The sequence below is a fragment of the Ascidia mentula genome, chromosome 5 (assembly GCF_947561715.1).
Source record: "Ascidia mentula chromosome 5, kaAscMent1.1, whole genome shotgun sequence".
Classification (NCBI taxonomy): domain Eukaryota; kingdom Metazoa; phylum Chordata; class Ascidiacea; order Phlebobranchia; family Ascidiidae; genus Ascidia; species Ascidia mentula.
In genome coordinates, this window is record NC_138570.1 from 7,143,216 (window position 1) to 7,160,611 (window position 17,396).

Here is a 17,396-nt window from a genome sequence, read left to right on the forward strand (position 1 = left end):
TTGTCAAACTGAGAAAATTTATTTGATGTTTGTGTGCCGACAGTCAATTACATAATTACCGGTACAGACACGCGTACCACAGTTTGAGTAGTAGGGTGTACAATATCCAGAAACTGAGTCCCCAAGTAAAGGCAACGTTAAGTTTAAAGAAATGCAAACTTTTAAATTACCCGAAGCTGGGCTAGAACAGGGGTCAAAATGTTCACAAAATAATTATAGAGCACTTAATACTTTTCGAGAAAGCAGTTTTTCACGATTTGGACTAGGCATACATCCTTTGAAAACAAAACACTGCAGTAAAATGCAGTTTTGTCGACAATTCCATAACGGATGACTGACCAACAATTTAAGCTCAGTTTGACACCACTCAAAGTCATATTTGTCTTGTTAAACACAGAAAATCAAATACTTTTCTTGCTTTGTACATGCGATGCAAAAAGCGATAAAACGCTTGAAGAAAGAAATTAAAACCGCAGAAACGAAAAGAGAAATATTTTTTATTAGATTGGCAACATACAATAAACAACCATGTTGGCAATATACACGTGGTTTATGTCATCTGTTGCTTCCACTGTCAAACGATACATCAGGAAAGGTAACGCCCACCGAAACTGTTTTGCGCGAAAAAGTACACAACCTTTAAGTTATCAACAACAGTAGGAAAAAAACAAATGACCTAAAATATTTTAAAAACGGTGAATGTGTTTTTTATGTTCCATTAAACGTTGCTCATGTATTTCTCTTTGACAAGAACAATCTTCATCTCTTCCAAGTTTTCCATGATGTCCCTCCTACTGCTTTCCACCATGCTGTAACACCTCTTCAGTCCTTCCTCGAGATCTTGCCAACTGCGGGAAAGCAGCGCCTCCTGCATCGCCACCATTCTCTCCTCTAACTCTGCTTTAACCTGTTTATAAATTTTATCCTGGTTTGTGAGTTTGTATTCCTACGAGACTTACTCAAATTAACCTACATACTTTCTTCGATCGTCTCGGCAAGAATGTCTAAGTTACCTGTTGGACTAAGGGGACCTGGTAGGTCAAAAGAATGTGCTCTGTTTGTATCTCTATGAAACCGTGTAGATGTGTCTAGTTTTGCACTGTAGCCAAGGGTAGGCCACCACTGTAATCTAATACACTTTCTATAGGCTTGATTTTAACATTTGTATCAGCAAAACTTAGAGTTTAAAATGCGACTTTTACTAACCCGCTGTATCTCTGCTTTAGTGTGTTCAACGTCCTCCTGGAGATGTCCCACTACTGTCCGTGTGTCGTCCACCCTTCCTCTGGTCTGTGTCGATTCCAGCTGTGTGGTTTGTACCATGCCCGTGTGAGATGTATCTATTCTTTTTGTCAGGTTACTGTTAGTCGAGGCGAGATTGTCCTTCATATCCTGTATTTCAACAAAAAGTAGTTAGTTTGCATTGGTTTACACAAGTAGTCTATCTGAAAATTATATGCTCCAACCTGTACCAGCAATTAATATATCATCATTTCTATGTCCATTTATATATTATGTCGTTGTAGTAGCCTACTTTTGGCCTACAATCATATGTGTCGCGAACTGTTCAACACAATTCAAGCAATTTATACCTAGCTACTATATTAGCTATAAGTTACAATAACTGACAGTGTTGTGTTTTTTATCATAAAAGTCGAACACGACGCTTGAACTTTGTGCATGTATGTGCTCTGTTTACCTCCGCATAGACTTTCGTTTCGTTGCGCACGTCCCTCACTAGCGTTCGAATACTTCTGACCCCCTGTTTAATCTCGGTTTGGTCGACCATCAATTCCTTCATGCGGGTACGGAGACTGGTAAGATTGCTCAAAACCCGGTCGCCTGTTGACCTATTTTCGTCTTGATCCGTCTGAATAATAAGCGTTAATAATAAATATATGTGGTGCTAAAAACTGGTAAAACTGCTGGAATTCTTCTTCTCACCACTTCTTTGTCGAGTGTTTTGCTGATGTGCTCGATGGACATTTCCGAGTCTTCGAACAGAAATTTCTTGATGAAGTTCGACTTGCGGTATTTGTTGATTTCGAGCGTTTGCTTCCGCAAGCAAACTTTTTTTCGAAGAAACGCGGGGATTGTGAACTCGACCTCCAGGGCAAGATCCACCTTGAAACGCAAAATTTATTCCCGACCATTCTGGACTAATGTACAAACAATATAGCAAGAAAGAAATTGATACGTAGTTATTTCAACAAGTCACGCCCGTGTCGAAAACACCTACACCATTTTTGGAGAGCTCTTAGCGAAGTTTTTAAGCCGTCTGGTTAAGTACAAAAAAAATTCAGCCACAACAACCATAAAGCGCTTAGGCTGGTATTTTTTACGTCTGGGCCATTTATGGAAAACGGTATGGAGACTAAGCCTTTTGACTATGACTGTGAGGGTAGCAACATACCTGCATGCCGAGTCTCTCCAGAGTAGCATGTTCCTGTACTTCAATGATGTCACCAACTGCCAAACCCACCTGCACGTTAAACGTAAACATTGTTTCTATTGATCTTAAAGTAAGCGTCAACTACGTTCAATGGATACAAAGCCCTTGGGAGGGAAAATATGCCATTGGACCTTTTATGTGTTTTTTTGGTAGATCGCATGAGATTGTCACTATTTGCACAGAAATCCCCCAGTTTCAAAGCAAACGATAATATACAAAGGGCCCATTTTGATACTGATGGTCTCCTAGATTTCTGGTACACCACACCGGTTGCACCTCCTTCTTGTGGGGCCTGAACGAGTAATATAGAACAAAACATACCAGCAAGTTCATGATGATGATTGTCATCACCATGAGGAATATCACGAAGAGGACAATGGACACTTGTTTTGTGTAAATCTGAAAAGTCAGTGTTTTGAGAGAGATTGCACTATTGTCCAGGAATAATAAGAGTTAGACATATTTCTTTTTACCGTGTCTGCATATGCGGCTTGGTTGAACGGTGCACCGGCGGCTCCGAAGAACTTGCTAGCGTAGTCCATTTCACCAATCATCATCACGGTGGTGGACACCAGCGATTCATACCAATTCTCAAAGACGTGCTGTTTAACCAATGCAAACATATATGTAAATATGTAATTTGTAAAAGATTCAACAACCTTAACTAAATTAAGTTGCCTAGAAATACGACAAATGTGTGTTCAGCTGCGTAACACTGATGTCAAGCGAAGGCTAGACGCTAAATACACAATGCCTCCATAGACGCGGAGGGTATTAGATTGTGTGTATGTCTTACGTCAATGAAGCGCACATGACTTCAATACTTCAAATGGATTGTGTTTGCCGTGATCAATTTGTTATTCTATTTGTTCACCGATTTAAAAAAAATCCCGATTCAGAGTGACATGTTGTATTTTTTGTGACTTTTCTCATGGTAAATTCGGCAAAGGGGGTGTTATTAGATTAATCAAAGAGCTTCATCCAGTTTTCAAAATTCAGTTAAAAATTCGGGCAACTCTTACAGACAATAAAAACAGTAAACTCGTGGTAAGTTAACACATAAACTAAATGCATGCAGATTGTTTCAGACAACTTTGTACACTAACTGCCCCGGTGTATACCTGATTCCCCAGCAATATGGCAAACGATAATGCGAATCCAAAAATAAACAGCAGGAAGACGATGAAGAACTGCCCGAAGGTCTTCAGAATGTCGGTAAACATGACGACGAAAATGCCCAACCTGGGAATTTTCTGAATAAAAAGAAGCAACACCATCCAGGACAAAAACACGGCAAACGCGCCAACCTCCTGCTGCCACTCCTGTTAAAAAGGGACAATAAATGTGAAGGTGACTTTTCATATATGAATTATACAAGAGATGGTTATTGCGTCATGAGATATGCTATAAAAACAACTTACTTGTCTCAGACCCGTCTCGTACTGTAAGCCATCTAACTTGGCCAGTTCTGTGTTGTTCAACTGGCCGCCAGTTAACTGGGCCAAACTGTCCAACTCGTAGTAGTGGAAGTTGATAGTAAGAAGCAGCGAAAGGACATAGAGACTGACTTCCACAACATTGGTGAAATCGAAGTAGTTGAGCCGTTGATTAATCAATTGGAACAGCTAAACACACACGACATTTTTAGGTTAAAACCTTGCCTAAATCGAAACAACATTGGGCATTGTATGTGAAACAATCTTAAATGTAATCGCTTGGCTTCTGATCTACATTGTGACGTCACATGTGACGTCGGGCAGCCGAAACTGCATGAACAGGATTTTATTTGGGTTCACCAAACAAAAACGTCCGCCAGAAAACCCCGTAAAGTGAAATGTAAATTTGGGGACTTATTTGAAGAAGTGTTTTGAATCAAAGTAAAGTAGCTGACTCATTCTTACCTCCCGCAATAGGTTGACGATTGAGAAACCAAATATTGCCCAACGCAGGTTAAGCGTGGCAAAATTTAGTGTTTGACATCCGTCCAACCATGGCCATGCTGTCAGGACCTCATCGCGATAAAGAAAACAATTCCGCCTGTTGAAGATAACCTTTTTGAAAAGAAACTTACTAACGCGCCTTTGAAAGCGGATATAGACGTTCTTTATGTCGTCCTACGGTTTGTTTATGGAAAGAAATCCCGATAAATATTGACAAAAAATTGTTCGTTTGTAACAATTACTCACAGTATGTTCGGATTGACTCCTAAATCGGATGCTGAAAGATCTGGAAATCATTAAATGTTTGTATCAGTATTGGCATTTAACACAAGTTTCACAAAGCAGGTATATTATTTCACCGATTTGGGTGAATATATCGGAAAACGTGTTATTTAAACGCCACACAATTACACATATATATATGTAAGGTTGATTAGGAAGTTAATAGGCCATGACACATTGACATGACGCAAATTCTCAAATTTCGCATTTGTTTTTTCGGGGGAAAAACAACTCACTTCCTGTGCGAATGTCGATCATTTTGACCCAGTCAATTCGGTAAAAGGGTGGAAGAATCATCATATACGCGTTGAGGACAGCGAGGTATGCAATGAAGAATAGAAGACTTGTGTAGTAAACGTATCTCCCGTATCTGCGCCATTTGTAGTTGAGCAGACCGGTGACGATGGGATGAAGCAGAAGAGTTTCGCACTTTGAAGCAACCTGTGGGTGGACATATCATCTCAGTGCATTGGTGCAACACAAAATGCAAATAATGTGTCGACTGGATGTAATGGCATTTTAGGTGCGAAAACTCATTGAAAAAAATGTGAAAACAAATATGGCTTTTTAATAGTGGTTGACATTAACTCGTAATGTAATTTGCCTTTGCTAGTTCAAATAATCAATTATCCATTTTATCTGTATTTGGTCGTGTGTGTCACGATCGTATCGACATTATGACCTTGTATGCGCTTGCATGCGCTTGCATGCATTACAAACTAATTAAGCCATTATGTTTGTAATATCCAAACATTTCATCTTTGTCACATAATCCCCGTGGACGTACCATAATTTTCAGGGGATGATTTTGTTGCAAGACATCCGAGTCAGTGTCGTAGGTGTAAGCATCGGGGGTAAGTTGATCGTGTTCGTCGTAGACCTAAGACACAAATGCGCGTTGGCAAACGTAGTCACAAATCCGGGAGCTGGAGGCGAACAACCGCAAATCACTGTTCAGTCAGACGGCTCGTGCGCTACTCAAACATAGCACGGGCCAGCCAAAGGTGAAGCTACAGTTGCGGTTGTTTTAAAGGCATGAAGAAAGGGCCTAAGCAACTGTTACCGTATAGTGGTTATCGTCGACGAGCGCGGCGTTTTCCAAGTTTGCGCTGGTAGGTCGTCCCGTGTCCAACTTGTCGAGCCACTCGGTTGAGGCATACATGTCGTCAAAAAATTCGTAGAGAAGAGTTATCTGTAAACAATAATGAATATGAAAAAGATTAATATGTGAACTGCCATTCAAGGTTATTTGCTTGAAGTACATGCTTTAACGCGCTTTTCTCAAGATTTTCCTGAAAGCCCATTAAAACTACTTCATTTTTCCTTAAATTAAAACTAATTTAGGATGGACTTGTCAGGGCAAAAGGATTTTACCATTCCATCGTGTGCGCGTCATTCGCTTTGTGTTTGTTAACAAACCGCAAAAATATACTTTGATGTGTGACCTTTTCACAGCCATTCGCAAAGTACATATCTTGACAGTGCATATGTCGCGGTAGTGAATTCCTATACCACGGTCAACGTCCTTCGTAGGATTTTATAACCCCGACTTTATAGCGAAATATTCCTTTCTTGTGCAAATAAAAATTGTTACGGGGTTATGCCTTTCATAGCTATGTACTTGAAAGTAACGAAAAGCGGTTTTACCATATAGTTTGTAATCAGTTTTGCGCATTTCTGTAATGACATTGCTTTCAACAATTGGAAGGGCCGTCAGATGACCATATCTGGCTCATGGTAATCACATAATTTTGCAACCAACCGCGTAGTTGTCATCTTCTGGCTTCTTGCTGTTGTCACTAATGCACTGGTTACACACAATTTCCGCCATATCCTCCATTTTCATGATAAGCTTGCGCATCGGAGTGGTAAGACGCCCTATCGAAATTGCGCAAAGAGTTATTCAGCAGCGTGTTGGCAAACGGAAAGCTTCATGCAACAAGCGAACAAACGATTCTTTCAACATTTTTTCTACACATTTCTTCATCGTTGCAAATTAGTTTCACGTGCTCATACCAGACACGGGGTGGATGACGGCGTTTTTCAGCGACTGCTTCCAAGTTTCGTGCTTGATGAGCGCCAGAACGCACTCTTTCTGAGAGAAGTCGATGGCGTAGTCTAACGCGTTGCGACCGTCAGCCGAACGAAATGTGACGTCAGCCTTCCATTGCAGCAGCAAGTTGATCATGTCCACGTGACCACGTTGACAGGCTAAGTGAAGAGCGCAGATCTGTAGATATCGTATTGGAACGTCAATGGCATTGAATAGAAAGTTGCATTATAGCGGACAGCTTCTGGTACATACATGTCCAAATATGGCACTAGAAATAACCATATTAAAACTGATAGCATGCCTTGCAAAAACAGTACACCCACCGACTAATAAGCATGCTTTCACGTTAAAGCAAATAGCGACATTTGCCTTTGTGTGGCCTATTGAGATGATACAGAAGACGGAATTGTCTTCCGCGACGAAGCAGGCAACGCAGGTACAGTAAATTCAGATCGTGCGTAAATGCGTTTGTGCGGCGAAACATCGCTTCAAAGATATTAGCCGCAAAGCAAAGGGTGTATTTTTGGAAGGTGCCAGACGTGACTGAGTCTCACGTGTTCAATGTAAACCCCGAATATTACACAGATGCCAGTCTCCGGGAAATAAGCATTGCCTTATAAATATTGAAACAGCATACTGGGTGGATCCAAAATAATAAATATGCATCAAATTTACATATTGCGCTAAAAACTAAATGAAAGTGGGTTTGTTGTTTATTGTGCCAACGTCATTCCATAAAAAATGTAATCAATATACAGACGAGGGGGTGGGATTTCCATCGTTACGTTTGTTGCCGATGCTATACGAAACCGCATCTTTTGCCTACATATGTCAGGTAAACATGAGTACACGTATATCAGGCGGTTGGGACCGGTGGCTCTTATCATGTTGGGCAATGGGGAATGTCGCTAAAAATACGTTGAAAAGCTGAAAGATGCAAACTCTTGTGGCTTATATGTGCCGAAGTTTCATTGTGGGAGACAGAAGTAATACGCACACCATTCAAGCTAACTTAGTTTAAGTCTTAAAAACGTTCTTTGTTGAACACATTTTGCTGCGCACGTGCCAGTGAAAGTGAACATTATGGACCCCATAATGAACACAGAGCAAGTTTCAAGGCACCAACCACTAGCCTAGAAGTCCATTCAAAGTGTATAAGGTGCATTGTAATCTAGTTATACGCTTACCTTATGAAACTGAAAAATGTGGATGCAAATAAAAAACAAAGCGATAAATGAAATCGTGGTTATGGCAATGCACACACGACGTTAGTACACCGAAAACACGACAACAAAATACCTTTTGCATGCCATGAAAAGAACATATGTCAAGGCTGTATGACTTTGGTTAGCAATCAATCTTAACCAACCACAAGCTTACCTTTCCACCCATGTATCCCGCCTGTATGGTTTAAGGAGAACACGTTATGGTTGTCATATGAACCGCCCCCCCGGAACAACGTTGTGACGTCATTTAACCCGACATTTACGATTGTTTAAAGATCGTAGCATGGCAATATTATTGCTGTAAGTTCTTACGCCGTTTGGTGGTCAAAGGCCGCAATACTGGGAAACTTTGACCAAGAAATTTTCCCTGTACCTGGTATATGCGCTAGGCACTTAAATCAAGAAGTACACATCCTGTTCAAGCGCACGGCAGTTTTCCTAGAACGCCTAAAGTTTGCGGTGCAACTGAAGGCACTAAGTTTTGGGAAATGCCACAAAAGGACAGAGAGATTGCGGCGAATGCCATGTGTGCTCTCTCGTTAATCATTGTTCAGGCAACCCAGACGTTATTCCATTAACCGACATGGTCCGTTTCCAACGAAGTTTGACTGGTTATTGCGCCGCGATTTGTCAAGTATATTAACGTTTTTATGAGGTCCTAGTGGTCTTTAATCCCTATGGCAAAGTTTGTCAAGCTATTAGGGTATGTACATCCTTAAAATTCCAAAGAAACCAAATACCATTATTCAACCACCAGCAGACCAAGTCAAGCAAAATGGATGCTTGAGAAATCCACATTAACAGACATTTATGATTAAACGAGCCTTGACATAATTGCAATCGGCATAACTCTCCGATTATTTGACTTCTTTCTGTAACCTTGGTCTGAATATTTTACGCCACTAAAACCACGTATAACCGTTGGCACATACCTTAATCTTCCCCTTTGGCTGCACACTGGCCCCAAACTCAAGCAGGGCCCGTGCAGGCTTTACCCAACCGTAAGCAGCGGCGCAGTCCAGAGGCGTCCACTGCTTCGCATTCCTCATCTCGATGTTTGCGCCCAACTGTATCAACCTGAGAGGCGTCAAGTAATTTGAATAAGCGATTATTATATTAGTTTTCTAGGTGATTTAAAGCTTAACAATGTGCTTGTAATGGGTTTTGGTGTTTCAAGATTTTGGTTCTCACATCATGGCCAAAGGAAAAGGGTTGCTATGTATGACACCACTCCTACAAACACGCGCGGTATCAAAACCGCTAAGCAATCCGAAACTTACAGCGAAACGGATCTCAAGTTTCCGCCTATGGCCGCAAGATGAAGAGCTGTGTTGGATTCTTCGTCGCCAGAGTTGATGATCGATCGGTCGCGGTTTACAAGATCCGGGATGATGGCGTCGTGACCGTGAAGGGCTGCCATATGCAACGTGGTCCTATCGTCGTCGTTCTTTATGTCGGCTGCAGCTCGGTAATCCAACAGTAGCTGCAAATAGTTGCGTATTCGTGTACGATGTTTCAAACAACAGGGACCTCAGATTTTTGTTACTGTACTCAATTCGAAATTTTTTAAGTACTATAGGCATGGTCAAGATGTAAAATGGTTACCGTGGACCTAATTGTGCACTAACATGTGCTCTAAGTTCGTAGAGGCTGTCTCGCTTAGGACTTGCATGGCGTCACCGCATGCACACAACTCAGTCCATCACTGAGTCCATCACGGATGGGCAGCATGTTTGAACCCAAATACCGCCACGAGCGTTTAAAAAAAATTCAGATTTGCGTGCGAACGGAATTCATGCAAGACCCGGCCTACCTTTACAGTGGACGCGTGACCCTTTACTGAGGCCAAGTGAAGAGCAGTGTTGTTGTATTTGTCGCGTTCCTCAATCATCAACCGGATCTTGCTCTTTTGTAGAAGTAACTGACAAACAACATGGCGCGAATTATAACAGACGTAGTAAATACGTTCCAGTTGTGTTGTAGTGCACCGAATGTTTTTCGATAGGTTAGAATGAATTAATCTAACGGATGGGTGTTAAGGTTTGGAGCAGAGTTGAAAAATGCCCCAAGAAGCAACAAACTATTAAGTCATCTGCGTATTTAATTATAATCAAGATTTTCCTTGAAAAGTTATTTGTGTCTGGTTTGGGTTTAACCTCATAAATATCCATTTTGTTTGACGAAAAATTGTTGGATTTTATCACAATTTATCAAACAAAGGAATGTCAGTAACTGTTTCCTTCGTCAAACCTGTATCGCATCCGTTCGGTCTTCTTCGGCAGCCCACATGAGACATGTTCGGTCGTCCTTGTCCGTTTCAGTAACGTCTGCGTTGTACTTAAGCAACCAACTGAGTGTCTCCAAATGCCCGAAACGAGATCCGTACAAAAGAGGTGACATGAAGTCTGTGTCTTTGAGCTCGACGTTTGCGCCGCTGGAACACGAAAAAACAATTACATGAAACCAACTACAGCGTACAGCCACTTGAAATTAGTGCCTTAATGCAGTGACTTAACACAAGGAAAGGACTAAAATACAATGTAAACGCAGTGGCTCCGAACTTTTTCAGCAATGCATGTGGGTAGCAAACCACGGCCCAGTTTAAAGATACCTTCTTTCCCACTTTTAGATTCTTCAGTTTCAATAACTTGCCATTGCGATTAGCGGTTTTGAATATCGTATCGATCATTCTGTTCTTACTGCTGTTGGATGTGTATCGGTAACGGGTTATTAACAATATCAGATTATCAAGCGGCAATTTGCATATTGAACAGCCACTTTAAGCAGAAATGTTTGGCGCACTTACTTGTCCAGTAGATATTTCACAATAATGTGAGCGTTATGTTGGCAAGCGAGCAAGAGGGGAGTGACAAGACCGGAGTTCCGGGCATTCACGTCCGCGCCTTCCTTCATCAAAAGCTTCACAATTTCGAGGGTGTTGGATTGAACGGCGAGATGAAGACAGGAATCGTCGCGTGATCGAACGCACGTTACCATGCTGCCGAGGTCTGTGAAAACGCAGGAAATTGCTGCATATGTTTGGTGCGGTTTATGGTTAATCGTAAACGGAAAGAGGAGCTTGTCAGTTTCTTTCACTTGATTTGTTGTCAAGTCAACGGCTGAGGAAACGTTTTGTCATTAAGGCGAACGACGCCGTGAAGTTTTATCACAAGGCCGACGCGAATTAGCAAGGCAATAAAATGTGATATTTGATCGATATGTGAGGAAATCTGTTGTGTAATTGTATTTGTGTATCGCGACCACAGCCATAAAATCGTGCTACAAGGGCTTTAAACGCATCATTTACACCTCTTACCCAGGCAACATTGCAATTAATATGAAGCTGATACATACTGGCTGCCTTAGACTTCTCAATGCAGAATTCCACTAAAGGAAGATGACCATTTTCTACAGCCAGATGAAGGGGTAGGTTCTTTTCTCCATCACGATCCTGCAGCAACTGCGCAGATCCGGCTGCAGCAAGAATGCATGTTTGTTATTAAAGGAAAATGGCAGGTTAAAATTGCTGCCAGAAGATCGGTTCGACGAATTTCAATTTCGCGGTTTTCTTATCACTGTAATCGCACGTATCCCGAGGGCAGGATCGAGTTCACCGTGAATCGCTGTGTCAACGGAATGTAAAACTATTATTAATTTCACGACATTCTGTTACAACTCTCCCCTATCATCCCCAAAATTGAACGTCAGAAGGAAGTGACGCATATTGGCGATAAATCAAAAGTCACGTTGTAAATTTATAAGTCATAGAAAGTCCAAGTCGTTTTTCTCAAATGTTCCATCAACGACATCAAAGGATACACAATCCCAATTTCAAACAGGCCTGACAAATTGACGCCTGCGGGTGCCTGGCAACAAAACAAATGACACGAAATTTATCTTGGTGAGCAGGAAGTAACCATTTGACGTTTGTGGAAGACGTCGCTCACCTGTCACTGATAGGCCGACTCGCTAACCTCGCTTCGACACTTACAATATGTTCTAAACAAACTACCTTCGACAGGTTGCGATGAGCTTATGGAAGCCATCTGGTCGGCGGCGTTGATTTGAATATCGCGCGTGCCGTTGCGGCTTGGCTGTATCGAGACTTCTTTGCCGCCATTGCTCTTCCCGTTTTCATCCGACGATGTTTTTTGCCGCTGGTTCAGTGCCTCCTGCGCCATGCCGTCGGCCTTCTCCAAAAGTATTTTCGCAATCTGCGGGCGAAGAAGTTAATGCAATGTATTTGACGCACTGGAACACAAGCGTTTAATGAAAATTTAAACTGGAAATAATTGCAGTAAATTTGTATGCTGTATTTGAAAATGAGCGTTTCGAATTTTCGAAAAGACATGTTGGTAACTGCTTGCTAAACTTCTGCCCCATCCTTTGTGTATTCCTAACAGTCAAGCACCATTTATGTTTGCTTTGTGGCTCGGTTGACGTAGGATAATATATGAAGCACCTCTTCTCGGTGCTTGTATGAATCATGATAAGTTCAACACTGACATATACGTTGGGCTTTTACCTCCATCGAACCTTCTGCACAGGCCAGGTGGAATGGTGTGGTGACGTCTTTGTCTCTGCAGCGAAGATTGGCTCCCGCTTCAATAAGGAGACGTACGATGGAGCGATGACCGTACAAGCATGCGATATGCAAAGCGGTCATTCCCTGATGGTCAGTCATCTGTCGCGGATTAAATGAAGACGTGTAAACAACAAGTCTCATGGAACAAGTCAGCGAATAGAATAAAGAATGAGCTCGTGCAAAAACATAAGGCTCCCAAAACAATTTAATGGATTTTGCTAATGTACAAATGCAAAGGCAATTTTACTGAATGTGTACAAATGCACATTACAGTTTTCTAATAATATTTGTAGGTAAACACCAACGAATTTCCTACCTCGAGTGCCAAACCTTGACAGGCCAGGAGTTCGCGCACAGCAGAAGTGTTGCCCCGTGTACAGGCTTGATGCAGGGGTGTGAGGCCCATGGCATCCTTAGCGTTTACCTGAGCCCCATTTTTCACCAGCAACTCGAGACAACTGAACGACTCCTCAGGCGGAAGCTCTTCCTCGTCGGAACTCGAATCTTGTTGCTGGAGAAATATTGATAAAATGTGTTTTTTTTTGTGTAACAGCGCCATGTAATGTTTTAATTGCAAGTGTGGGCGACCACGATGTAACCTTTTGAGAAAGTTCGGTGCTGCAATTACAGCTAAATATACATGTATGTGTATGAAGACTTGTGAAACATTAAGCTTCTCACAATCTCAGCGCATGTGATATGCGGCTACATACTGATTGGCGTTACCGTTCTGTTTGTGTTTGGGTATTAGTGCCAGGCGATGTTTATCAAGAGAGTCAACAGTTCACAGTAAAAATACCTTGCAAGTTCAACAAAAAGACATGTGTTTTGACATGCAGTTTGATTAGACTGACTGGTGTCAAAGGAGAAAAACTAATACGTAAACGTCGAAAAACGGAAAGTGTAACTTTACCTGCTCTTCCGTACTTCCCTGTGACACCACCGGGGCCTTCTTCTTGTACTTTGCGATAAAGTGCAGGGGGGTGGCGTCGTCCTCGCCCTTCGCTTGAACACCTAAACACGTAAATATCGCGGTGAGCCGACGGACAGATATCAACACAAACGGGTGTTAGAGGTTTGTTTTGCAAACCGCATAAGCGTGACCGAAAGTGTGATAACATCTCCCACTGCTCCCGGAATAGAAACCACGCAGCGGTCGCATGCAAAAAAAATCTTGCATTGTACTTACTGCCTCCGTTTTTGATGAGGTAATTAATCATGTGATAGTGGTTGTACCGGGCGGCGTAATGCATCGGAGTCAGTTTGGAATCGTCTTTTTGGTTGAGACGCTTCTTGCGTTGCTGCAACTGAGAGAAGCGCTCCAGCAGTTTGCCCATAAGCATAACGTCACCTTCTCGTGCGACCTGCGATATTTAAATTGGTTTTAAAACGCCCATGGCACATATGTGCCGATTGTTGGCGTTTCTCTACTGCACGGCATTATACGGAAGACACAACTTGAACGAAAAATCAACAAGTTTAAAAACTGGATCGTCTTTTATGTGTGAAATCACTCTCAGCCTCCTTCTTCCAAAACACCGCGGCCAGCAAAGCAGCCGAGTGTACAAGGTTTTTGTTTTGTCGAAAGATGACCCACGGGTGTGGCTATTCGGTCCAAATGAATGATTAACGGCGTCACAACATCAGAGAGTTTGTCTTGAATGAATGAAAACAGGAGTTGCGGGGCGCAGTTTATATTTAACAGCATACCAGTAAACTGGGTGTTAAAAGGCGACTAAAGGTTGTACATAATTATGCCATGTGTGATACCCCGATCGACGTCAAAAGCAATGAACTCCATTGAACCGAGGAATAACGCCTTTATGTGAATTTTTTTGTCGATTCTACGCTCTGTTGAGTCGGGTTAAACCTGGAGGCATTAAAATTGCTGGCACTTGCGCAGTGTTGTCTGGAACTTAATTTCTTCAATGATGATTATGTATCTTTAACAACGAAAAACATATTTAAAAAAACTTTTGTATGTTGTGCTATATAGAGTAGTGCAGGTTTGACGTTAAAATTGCTAAAATCTTCTGTTACTTAACTTTCTTTGTGGCCTTTAAGGATCTGTACCCGTCTGCCTTGCATGACCTATCCCGCTAACAATTTGTGACGAAATCTGAACACGTGTGACCCAGCCATGGAACTCGGTACATGGCCGTGGCTGTGTGCTGTTGTTCCGTATGCGAAAACCGCATAACAACCGCATAAAAAAGTTAATTTAAACGCGACTGGTTTCAAAAGGATACAGGCACTGAGTCAAAGGAAAATATTGACACCAAGTCATAAACTTCCAATTACCCGTGGCTGTTGTTTCCTCCCTCACATGGCCATACAGCTAAATTTAGCGGGTTATGTGAAGAAGATTACTGCTGAAGAGGCGTGACAGCGACGGGGCCACGAAGCGAAGCCAACCGCGTCAGCCATCGCAATAACTATATTTTTGTACCTGCCAAACTGCCAATTTTGTGGTGGCGTTTTGCGAGCATCAGGTCAAACGGCACAAAATGGGTCATTTCAGTTGAGCACTTCTGCAATCAGTATCATACGAAATACAATTGATTTAAGCGAGTGTTTTCCAAGTTTTATTACCATACAATGATTGCGTAACCCACTGTTTCCACAGCTGTGCCACGATATCTTTGTTTTTTTACCTATAGCTTGGTGTGACCAATACAAAAACGGCGCCTTTGACGCACCGATGTGCATGGGCCTTTGGTTGGACACCAGACCAGAATTTCACAATTCGCACAGTATCTAAAAAAATATTACCTGGTGCAGGGTGAGGTTGGCCAGATCCGACTGTGTGTAGAATCGCATGTTGTCATATTGTTGTGGTTCTGCAGCAGCTGAGGCCGACGACGAGGCAGCCGGTTGCTGACTGAGCGCCGGGTTAATATTGGCCACGATGGCGGCCCCGAAAGCCTTTGTAGCCATCTTCGTTCTATCTTTCAGTTCCATTTTGAGTCAAATAGAAGCGTTTACAGTTTGGTAAACATTTTCAGTCTTAAGAAGTCTACACGGGACGATAAGAGAATCCGTTACGCCCGGACATGGGAATAAACTGGGAAAAATGTCACATAGAACACGAACTTATTTGTACGCACATAAATTATTGATCGAGGGCGGAACGTCCAGCTGGGGTCGTCCCGCCCATTCCTGAACCACCCACGTTCAAACCACAGTCATTTTTGCAAGGCAAAAGCGTTGACCTTTATCTCACTAAATTGCAATTCCGCGGCGACGATTTTGACTTTGCGCCAAACCAAATAATATAGCTTGCCTCTATAGTTAAGAACTAAATCGACGCGCCCACGCAGAGGGGGCCTTTCAAGGGTACAAATGCGTGACTACTGCCAACCGCAGTGCGGTATAAAAACTGCGCATCCAGAGATCACGCGGTTCTGCAGCACGAAAGAAAGGCGATCTGTTCTGCAATTTTTTGTTGAAGATTCTTTTAATGTCGCTGTTCTGCATTTCACAATTCGGTTAGTTCATCAAGACCATTAATCACGATCGTGCTCTGGAAACAGCTCGACGTACAGGAAACTAGTCTCAAACTCGGTTGGACGCCGGCACCGAGACAAGCTTGTTGTGTCATTTTTTTCTCTATCTCGTATGCTGGTTGCTAACAAACACTTTCATGAAAAAAGTTTTGACCGTTTTGATGTACATTTCAACCTGTTCAAAAAACACTGACGTTCTCGCAGCTAATACTGAAGAGTCTACCAAAATAACATTAAATGGTCTCACCTGTTACACACCAACGAAAGTTTGTGTACTCCTATTGAACTGTTGATAAAACGAATCAAATGGTGATGCATTACCCACAAATTGGTACATGTCGTTCATTTTGTTATAAAAAATTATACAATTATTCATAAAGTGCTTGGGCACAACATGTGGGTCTGAAAATGGGTCAACAGACAAATTGACCATGTGATATGGTTAGCTCAATGAAATTTACCCCGTTCGCCGTAACGTTAAATTATATAAAGCACTTCTCTGTCACGATCTGCCAAGCGACCAATGCGTTTTGTGTTAGCGCAGAGTTAAAGAAATGAGTTTGAACAGGGGTCTCTCGCCTTTGCACTTTCGGATAGAAATTCGCAGGTCTTCGGAAGACGGCCATAAGGTTCGTGTCGCTTTGGCGAGAAGAACGTTAAGCGGACAAATATTTGCGCAAACATGACGATGTATAAGCCGCCTCTTGGAAAGCTTAGTACACTCGAAAATGGGAACATCTTTCAGTTCGTCCTGCGACCCGTTTAGACCAGCTTGTGATAGCGCAAGCTGTCATCCGGTCGACAAATGAACTGACATTCCAAGTGTTTGCCACGATTTAACTCAACGCCAAAATTCCACATTTCCAGCAATTACAGAAATTAAACTAAACTCACTTAAAGACAAGCATTTCGCAGACGATGGCGTATAGCAGTGACTTGCACTTGGTGGTTCTTACACCGTCATGGATTGGCTTTAACTACCGCACTGGTCGTAAAAACGTTAAGACGAGAGACGTCAAATATTTACCTTCACATGACTTAAGGCGGCTGCTGAGGGCATTCTCGTGTGTGCAAGATAGCGACTGTGAACGACGGCAAAAAAACGGGCGATATCGCACAGGGTGTTATTTTAAAGGGCGGATCCCTTAAAGTTTTATTTGCAGGCGAGATTGAACCCCGGCCGCGGCGATTTGTACACACGGACATCGCGAAGGCATCTGGAACACAAAAGACTTCTACGGCAAGGGCGGACCATTTGCGTGATTACTGCTCGCCATCAATAACTACACCCCGTGCCCTTAAACACAAATTTCGGATCAAAGACGATTACATGCATTCCGGAGGGAGGCATT

General features: G+C 42.3%; 1 protein-coding gene across 2 annotated transcripts; it reads right to left on the minus strand.

Moving 5' to 3' along the window:
- Nucleotides 1-12: 12 nt before the first annotated feature.
- Nucleotides 13-15,550, minus strand: LOC145901579 (transient receptor potential cation channel subfamily A member 1-like). 2 transcript variants are annotated; one of them, XM_082989312.1, is made up of 29 exons: nt 15,311-15,550; nt 13,728-13,902; nt 13,452-13,552; nt 12,855-13,049; nt 12,479-12,637; nt 11,966-12,167; nt 11,308-11,427; nt 10,760-10,961; nt 10,204-10,387; nt 9,767-9,874; nt 9,234-9,436; nt 8,886-9,030; nt 8,108-8,128; nt 6,691-6,904; nt 6,437-6,552; nt 5,738-5,866; nt 5,462-5,554; nt 4,911-5,115; nt 4,639-4,678; nt 4,354-4,489; nt 3,874-4,077; nt 3,574-3,774; nt 2,926-3,054; nt 2,774-2,851; nt 2,414-2,482; nt 1,945-2,124; nt 1,700-1,870; nt 1,207-1,392; nt 13-907 (listed from the first exon to the last, which is right to left on the minus strand). In XM_082989312.1, the coding sequence occupies exons 1-29, from the start codon at nt 15,497-15,499 to the stop codon at nt 719-721; spliced, it is 4,344 nt and encodes a 1,447-aa protein (XP_082845438.1). In that variant the 5' UTR covers nt 15,500-15,550; the 3' UTR covers nt 13-718. The 2 variants fall into 2 exon arrangements, with proteins under 2 accessions (XP_082845438.1, XP_082845439.1); XM_082989313.1 differs by lacking the exon at nt 8,108-8,128.
- Nucleotides 15,551-17,396: the final 1,846 nt, after the last annotated feature.

What these genes read in the sequence shown, in the direction of transcription:
- LOC145901579 (XM_082989312.1), bottom strand. Translation starts at nt 15,499, where the DNA reads ATGGAACTGAAAGATAGAACGAAGATGGCTACAAAGGCTTTCGGGGCC. An exon ending in AGGGAAGTACGGAAGAGCAG is followed by an intron (nt 13,050 to 13,451) that starts GTAAAGTTACAC and finishes ATATTTCTCCAG; the next exon opens with CAACAAGATTCGAGTTCCGA. An exon ending in TCATCATCATGAACTTGCTG is followed by an intron (nt 2,483 to 2,773) that starts GTATGTTTTGTT and finishes TTTAACGTGCAG; the next exon opens with GTGGGTTTGGCAGTTGGTGA.